General features: G+C 38.7%; 1 protein-coding gene across 1 annotated transcript; it reads right to left on the bottom strand.

Annotated features, from left to right (window-relative positions):
• Positions 1 to 2: 2 nt before the first annotated feature.
• Positions 3 to 8,059, bottom strand: LOC121942434 (GRB2-related adapter protein-like). Its single transcript, XM_042485635.2, has 5 exons — positions 7,712 to 8,059; positions 7,409 to 7,506; positions 6,676 to 6,795; positions 1,938 to 2,238; positions 3 to 1,853 (listed from the first exon to the last, which is right to left on the bottom strand). Exons 1-5 carry the CDS (start codon positions 7,787 to 7,789, stop codon positions 1,674 to 1,676), a joined length of 777 nt encoding a protein of 258 aa, XP_042341569.1. The 5' UTR covers positions 7,790 to 8,059; the 3' UTR covers positions 3 to 1,673.
• Positions 8,060 to 9,296: the final 1,237 nt, after the last annotated feature.

The following is a 9,296-nucleotide window of genomic DNA, read 5'->3' as shown; positions in this document are numbered from 1 at the left end:
AGTTAAATTGAACTTCTAATTGATTTTTTTAATGCAAGCTTTTGGTGAAGGAAGAAAAGGGCTCAAAGGACAAGTTGTAAAGGTTCACTCTCAGGCTGCAACAATCATCCCCATATTGATGAACCTGTCAGTTCATTTCTGATGAACTGATTAGTCTGTGTGAGAGAGGCTGTATTACTACAGCCAGTCCAGTCTGCACAAAGTCTTTGTTTTTTGTTTTGTTTTAAACAGTCTGTGAGATGAAAGAAAAATATGAAACCCACAGAACCCAAGGTGATTTCTTTGATTTGCCTGTTGCGTATGACCAAAACTTCAAAATCCTAAAGTATTCAGTTGATAATGATACAAGAAAAATGAAAGCAACAAATCCTCAGACTGCACCAGTTTAGGCCTACTCCTATAGCTTTGTCAGACTCATGTTGGACTGGATTTTTTTAAAAAATCAAAAAAGTAGCAAGAGATACTTGACTCTTTCATTGCACAAATGTTTCTTCCAAGTCAAAATCTAGTGCCGACATTATCCACAATGTAACCTGATTGCCAATAGTTTTGTAGAGGATTCAGGGGTGTAATCTGTTATGCTAATGTAGCTTTGAGCCACTTACCTCAACAGTGATGAGGAGTGAGCTGCAGAGGATTGGTAGGAGTTTTTTCATTTTCAAACTTGCAGCCCTCTGCAATAATTATTTTTGCCCAAATAAGAAATAATCAAACTAAAGAAAACTCCTTAGGTACTATTTAGGACTGTGTGCATGTGGTTTTAATCAGACTTGATTAACAGCAACCAAACAAACCATCAACACACATCTGATTGAAATGTTGCTAAATCCTGATTGGTGCAAATACGTGACATCATTGAAAACCTGCCTGCTTCAAACCAGGGAGCTCTCTCATGTGAAATATACAATAGCAGAAAATACTGTTTTCAAACAGGATCACAGAGCTTGTAATCAGTTAACAAACCAACTGCAAGAATATATGTTGGCATTTCTGCAAACCATGGATATGTTACATATACGATTTTTATGTTGAAGTTGTACATTTCATATGTTGTGACAGTGCTGTGGTTAGTTAACGCAAAAAAAACCCCACTTGGTTAGGGTGAGGAAAAGATCATGTTTTGGCTAAACACAGCTGTAAATGTCCCTACATCATGTTAAAAAATGCCTGGTTTTCTTTGATGCAAACAGGGCTAAAAATTTCCTAACATCTCATTAAAAATAACTGGTTTTGTTGCCAAAGCTATAGATGAAAATATCCTGACTTCTTGTTAAAAGTAAATGCACAGTTTGATGTGTGTTGGTGTGGAACAGTGGTCTGCTGCTGTCAGCTGTCTGGCCCTCCCTTTTGCTGAGCTGTCACGCTACCCATCATCCCCTGCTCCTAGTGGTGTGAAACTCAGCTTATACGCATGTAATCTGAAATACATCACTTTTGAAACATAGATATGATTCAATGAATCCATGGTTTACAGAAACAACACCACAACATTTTATTCTGGTGACTTGGCAGCAGTTAATTTTGCTGTAAGTTGATTGTTAAATAGTTGTTAATGGTCGATGAACTAATCCATTATCTGTCAAATTGTTTCATCACTGGTTAGGTCACAGGATAAGAAAGGTGAGTCACAACAGCCTTAAAGATAAGTGTCAGTGATACAGTTTGATATGGTGTCAGTGGTACAGCGGCTGGACGTATTCTGGTGGAAAGATTCCTACTCGGCCTCGACAGCGCCCCCTCCAGGACAGTGAGCTTGAGCAGTCCAGCAGGTCGATGATGTCACCACGCAGGAAGTGGAGATGGGCTGTCTGAGGGGGGGTGTAGTCACAGAGGGCGTGAGCCAGACGAGGTTTCTACACAAAGACATGAACAGAGCAGTCAGACTAACAGATGTGTGTCCAACAGAAGCTGTAATGATGCTGCGTGATTCTTCATACCCCGACAACTGGTTCAGGCAGACGCCGGGAGGACTCCCGCTCTGGGTGAGAGTAGAGGCGGGCTGAGAGGAGGGACTCCTGAGAGCTGCTTTTATAAGGGTTGGGGTACGGGTTACGTCCAGGGTGGGACAGCAGGCGAGGGGATGGAGGTGGGTCTTTGAGGAGGACCACTTTCTCCACGGCGATGCTGTGAGTTCTGTAGAAATCCACCAACCGGTTGAGGGAGCAAAATGACTCGTCCCAGATGCAGTACTGACCGCCCCCCTCCAGCACTCGGAAATGCTCCACCCTCTCACCATAGCTGCAAAATAAGACAGGTGAGAGGGGTAAAGACAGGTATGTATGTTCCTTTAGGCTGAAAGTTGAGTTAGTCTTCATTCCTGCACTGTTTTCTTTGTTGAGGAAATCATGCAGAGGTGATGTGTGCATACCTCTGTGAGTGTGAGAAATATGAGCTCAATCCTCTGCATGTGAAGGTGTATCTCTTAAACCATCACAGGAGGTTTTTCTCACAGGTTATAAATCTCAGATGTCAACACACACATGCACACGCACACACACATGAAAAAACAATCAACTTGCTTTGAGCTGTTTTGAAAAGCTTGTGCAACTCACTGAGTGAAGATAAAAGCACTAATGAAAGGAATGGGGTTGTAGGAAGGAGCTGAAATGATTGATAGAAAATAATTGCTTAACAGTTATGATCAAAATTAGTTAAAGTATCGAGGATATCTTTATTAACCCCTTAGCGGCACTTGTTTCAGTATAACCAGCATGGTAAACAAGAAACAATTAATAAACTACAATAAATACAATACAATATGAAAATTACATTGAGCTATTCAAAAGGTCAAGGGCAGGACACAAAAAAAACAGTTTTTGCAGCTTCCTAAATGCGAGAATTTGCATCTTTTGAAAAAAAAAAGAAAACTGATTATCTTTAGGTTTGGGATTGTTGGTTAGAAAAAAAAGCAATTTGTACACATCACCTTGGTTATTTTTTTCACTACAATCTGACATTTTATAGATTAGGGTTGAATTACCAGTCCTCATTATGAAATAAACTACTGTTTTTGAAAGAAACTTCACATATGTATTTCAAAATAGGTGTGTGGGAGAGGGATGAGTAAGACACAATTTGCGGAAAAAACACTGTCTAACTTGCAAAAGAAATACATTTATTGCAACATTTCAGTGACTACCAGTAACGTGTAACTACATCCTTCAGTAACTAAACTGAAGATTTTTGCAAAGGTAATGAGTGTGGCGTTCGAGAAATGTGACAATAAATGCATATCTTTTGTGAGTTAGAAAATTACATAGTTTGTTTGCAGATTTTCTTACAGTCTGAAATCCAAAGATATTAAAGATATTAATTTTACAACTAGGAAGCTGAAATCAGACAAAGTTTGGCATACATGCTTGAAAAAATGGGCTTAAATAATTAAAAAATAATCAGAATAGCTGCTGATTAATCCTCTGTCAGTCAAGTAAGTGGTTTATTGCTTCAGTTCTATAATATGTCAAACAATTCATTTTTTCAGAGAATAACTTGCCTATTGAGCAATAATGAAAATAATCATTCAATGAAACCCTAATATAGGCATTTCTGGAGCTGTAATAGACTTGACAAAATACCCAGCTGTATGTCAGCTATGATACATATTGCATCATATCCTTATTACGTATGAAAAGAAAAGGACATAATAGTATTTAACACGGTCAGCCAAGTCAGATAGGTCATTTTTCTGTTTGTTGTTATTGCCATTTCCTGTTTTATTTTGTAGCACTTAGCATTGTCTTCCAAATCTGTCTTCCAGAAATATTATGTGTCTCACCCTGCCCTGATTGGCCTAACCTGCACCTTGTTAACCCCCTTCTTCTGTGTGTGTATAATCCCTGTGTGCTCTCCCTTGTGTGGTCTGTTTGTTCACTATTGTCACTATATCAATTAAATCTCCTTATGTATGACCATAGCCTGTCTTTTTGATTTTTTGTCTCAAGTCTGCTCCTTGTTTGGATTTGTTTGCCTGAACTCTTGATTACCTGTGCACCGACTTGGACTGTCATTAAACTCTGCCTAATCGTATCTGTCCCTGCGTGAACTGTGCATTTTTGTGTCCACCATTCAGTCCTCCACTGGTTGTGTTCGTGTTGTCCACCATGAGCTGTCTTTTGTATGTATTGTAAGAAGAGGAGACATAATGAGCTACAGCTTCAGCCAACACCTTTTACAGTTTGTACACAGTTTTTTTAATGTTGTGTTGTTTTCTACTGCACTGCTTTGTTGGGAGTAATTGCCTTTGTATCGTTTTGTTTGTCTGATAATTGAATTGAATTTAATTTACATTTGGGCCTACATTTCAAAACAAACATGCACAATGCCACCCTTGTTCCTGCTGTACACACCTCAAGATAATATCTTAATGTCTCTAAAGGGAGGGTGACACCAGAGTTGTTTACTTTGAGCCTAGAAATGGCAAGTTTTGGAGATTTCTTTAGTGTTAGAAATCAAATGTTGGATCACAGTGGTTTCCTCACAACAAGAAGTCTCTTTTCTGCACAGAGTTTTCATGTTCTCACGGCTCTCTCTGCACCAGTATCCTCTCACAGTCCTAAGACATGCAGTTAGGTTGGTCAGGTAATCTAAGAATCTAAATTGCTCGCAGGTGTGTGTGAACTTGAATTCACACACCTGCGAGTTTGTCCCTCTCTCGCTGAGTCCCATTTCTATACTACATACTAAATCACAAATGCAGGGAAACTCAACTTAGGGTAAAATCTGGCTGACACTAGAGTGCTAGGTGGCCTGCCAACCATTTTCTAATTCACAATGAAAATAAGCAAATCAACAATAGGATTTTTTTTGTATTTTGAATGAAAATAAGGTTCTGGAGAGCCTAAACGGACCAGAAATAGAGCTTTACATATCAAAAGAATTAATAAATTACATATTAATTATTAATATATGTTTATTAACTGAGCACTGGCCTCCTGTCATCTTGCAAAAGTGGCTTGAGGCAAAGTAAGTATGAGTATTTGTGCTGAACTGCTAAAATGTTAATAGTTTACCATTTTTTCTTCAGTTAGTATAAAACAAAATCAGCATACTTGTCTGTTTTATACAAGCAGGAAAAGACAAAATACTTGCACGAAAAGATTTTAAACTGTTTTTTTCAACGAAACAAACAAACAAACAAAAAACCTGCAACAGATATTTCTATTTTTCTAAGGAGCTCCTGGAGCTGTCTCACCGGTGCCAGAAATCAATTAAATTAAATAAAAAGAAAGGAAAAAAAGTGACCGTCCAGCCAACTTTCAAAGGAAGTCCATGCTTTTGGTTTGCAGTCTAAAAAGTATCCACTGGTTGTAGGTTAAAAATCTTTAATTAGTAATTGGATACCCAACAAGTTTCTACTCAAAGAGTTATCGTCAGGGCATCAATTAAATTACATTTTTTGGGTTCGGCTTTGAGCAGTTCCTTTGTTTCCTTTGTGCAAACTATCCATCAAAAGCAAACATGAAAATCAAGCGTTTCTTACAGTATGCACACAGACTGTCCAAATTAAACTTTACTTTCTGTTTTAACACATTACGTGTTTAGTGTTAGCATGTAGTGTGGAATTGGTACACAAGTAATTTGTGTTAAGTGTGATAAAAGAAAAGGCAGTTATAGATGGACAGTTCAGAGGACATTCACCTGTCTTGCATCTCACAAAACACACTGTTGTGTTTACCATGATGTCATCTACTTGAGCTGCAGACGTGACAGAGATTGAAAGAATCTGTTTTAACAGGCTGCTGCAGTTTACAGCTGCAAAAACAACTCAATCAAGTCTCTTATTGTGAACTCTTGAACATCATCACCCTCTGTTGATCATTCTGAGGACTACGCTCTGCCTAAAGTGGTTGAGTGTGTGTGCATAAAAAGAGCAAACCTTTTATCTGTCAGCCCCTGCAGGCAGACAGATGTTGTGTCTTGAAACATTAATATGTGCACAGTATGTACATGCATGTCTTTGGCATGTGTCAATTGCATAATGTACCTGTGTTTAATTAAAGACTGAGAGAGGTGTTACGCAATGCTCCGATTATTGAACACATTTAATTTACCCTCAATGATTAAATGTGTCCCACGTCACTTTGGTGACCCAAATTACATCTCCTCACACACACACACACACACACACACACACACACACACACACACACACACACACACACACACACACACTTACTGTCTGTGCAGCTGCTCTATTTTTAGTGCAGCTGGTTCTCATACAACATATTTAAATAGTCTTCTCTCCACCAGCCCTGACACACACGCACACGCACAAAGACACGTGGATGCTGCAACTTGCTAATGTGCTCAATGTGATGAAAAATAAGCATCCAGCTACACATATAACATGACAAGAAGATCCTGCTGCCTGCCTGTTTCATGCAACACATCTGTCTGCAAAGTAGATTCTGTCAGCATGGTGTCAAAGTGTCTTTTGAGATCAGACCGGGGGCAGATGATCCACAATGTGTTCATTATAGATACTAAAGCAGTTCAGCATATCTGACACGTGCAAATGTAGCTGCTGTGCCACAGCACACAAACATTTAGGAGTTCATTAACATCGCACTGTGAGAACAGACAACAGAGGAGGGTTACGTCACCCTGCAGCATTAGATGTGTCAGCCTTGTCTTTTTTTGTGTTTGTGTGTTTGTTTGTGTGGTGTGTTCACTGACCTAACAGAGACGGAAAACTCTCCAGGAGCTGACTCACTCTCCCTCACCAGGAACACTCCAGTGTCCTGCCAGCGCAGACGCTTTTCTGCCTCAAGTCTTGATACCCGTCCTGCAAACCACCTAGAAACACATGCAAACATGTACATTATACTCTCTCTCTATATATACATATATATACATATATATATATAGAGAGAATCACAGTCTATGTATGTTAGACTGACATAAGGCTGAATAAGTTCTGAACTGAAAATCAAATCAGCTGACCTGGGGGTCAAGACCCCAAAAATTACAATTACGTTTTTTTTCCCCCCCAAACTTTATCTAGTTTTTATGTTTTCTCCTGTGAAATACAGAATACCTTCACTTTTTTAGGTCCTAGGTAAAGAAAAGAAAAATCCTGCAAAATGTCTTATCCTGCTGTTGTGCAGGATTTCTCACCTCTTCACCTATAGACAATTTCGTCCGACACATGTCTACAAATTTTTGGAGGTTTGCATGAGCCTCCACATTCTACTTATTTACGCCCCGAAAACTCGAGGTAAAAAGTACTTAATGGTCAAACACAGATGAAATGTTTAGAAACCACTGTCAATGACAGTAGTTAAAACAATCCATATCTAGTAGTAGTAGTAGTCATAATATGTTTGCAGGAAAGAATGGTTGTTTTCTATCCTAAAGTAATATATTGTAACATATTGTTAAAATATGTGGACAAATAATTTTTTTTTACGGATAAGGAAGGAGTGAAATGTAGTTCTCTGGCACGTAGCCACGCTTCCCCTGGATCTCTGCTGTGACCCAGCAAGAATCATCCTCCATTTCTGTCACCTACAACACACACAATTCTTACTGTGTAAACATGCAATCGTTTTGTGAACTTTCAAAACCTCCAAATGCATCAAAACAAACACACACACACACACACACACACACACACACACACACACACACACACACACACACACACACACACACACACACACACACACACACACACACACACACACACACACACACACACACACACTCTTACCTTGATGATGTCCCCTTCCTGAAAACTGATTTCGTCTGCTTCTGATGCTGTGAAAGAGAAAAGAGCCACCGCCTCCATCCTGAAGAGTCGAGTCGGCCACCAAAGGAGTTTCACTTCATGAATGGAGAGAGAGAATACAGCTGTGTGATCAGAGCGCAGTGGGCGATGACACTCTATTATAGGATGAGATAATCAGTGCATGTGTGTGTGTGTGTGTGTGTGTGTGTGTAGGCAGTCGTTAGCATCCTGCTCATTAGTTAATGAGGAGTTTTCTCTGCGCGTGTGTCCCTCTGTTCCTCCATGTGACTGAGTTGGGAGAGTGTGTGAACACGTGGAGGTGGCGACTGCTCTCACCATCTCCATCTCTAATGTGTACACACTAAACTCTGGCGCTTTAATGAAGCATTTCCACCAGGGAAATCAGCGACAGCGGGTGGAAGACAAGAGACAGGAGAAGAATGAAAATAACTTAAAACAGAGTGTGAAGATGACCTTGAGTGTTTATGATTATTATAGCTTTGCAAAGGTTAACCAAGAGTTTCCAGCTGATTCACACATAATCTAGATTATCAAGTGGCGTGACAAAAACATCAGTGGCTACACAAAGTGAAAAGGTGTGAAAAGTGAAGTGGTGTATGTATAAAAAAAACATGTTTCTTTGCAACTACAGCGGTGTAAGATAACTGGAATCCTAAGATTAAAATTACATTATCCTTGCAAAAAAAGGTTCTTCATAAGAGAGATGGATTGTGCCTTAAGAGCTACTAAATGGAAAAAGTCTAATTATAGTTCAGGTGAATAATTCAACATAACAGCACAGATTTAGAGGGAGCAGTGGAGGATGTAGTTGCTTATCTGTTAGATGCTGGAAAATACACAAAGATCAATCTGCATATATATTTAATATTTACACTCTTAATGTGTGACTGATGTTGACCAGCAGGACATGCTGTAACGGAGGACGTGCTCAGACCTTTAACCCTTTAAAATCTGAGCAAATTGGCTTGATATCTTTCAAAAACATTCGAAGAAGGAAATGAGTAACAAAAGAAGAAATGACCCGAAATATGCCAAAAAATAGTAAAATAGTAAAAATAACCTGAAAAGTAATCAATTAAAAAAGGAAATGATCTAACTTTTAACCCTAACTTTTTGTAGAATATTTTTTTAACTTTACTGATTTCTTGCAATTTGTGGAACATTTCTTAATAAATTGCTCATTACCATTTTCCCTGTGTTTCTGAAATAAATTAAACCAATTTTCTTCAGCACAAGAAAAGTGATGTCACTCCAGGTTTTAGAGGTTTAACTTCAATGAAGGTAGCAATACTGCAGTGTAGAAATACTCAAATACACAAATAAAGGTCCTGCATTCAATATTTTACTTAAGCATAAAAGTAATGGCATCAAAAAGTGCTCATTATGCAAAATGCCCCATTTGAGAATGAAATGCATTATATAATGGCATTATAACTATTGATGCAATACTGTGTTCATCAATTTAATGTTGCAGTTGGTAAAGGTGGAGCTCATTTTAATTACTTTATATACAGCTGGGTAGCTTAATGTATGAAAATACTGTTCA

This window comes from Plectropomus leopardus, chromosome 3 (assembly GCF_026936395.1).
Source record: "Plectropomus leopardus strain MGB_pleo_1.0 chromosome 3, ASM2693639v1, whole genome shotgun sequence".
NCBI lineage: Eukaryota > Metazoa > Chordata > Actinopteri > Perciformes > Serranidae > Plectropomus > Plectropomus leopardus.
This window is presented reverse-complemented; position numbering and strand designations above follow the sequence as displayed.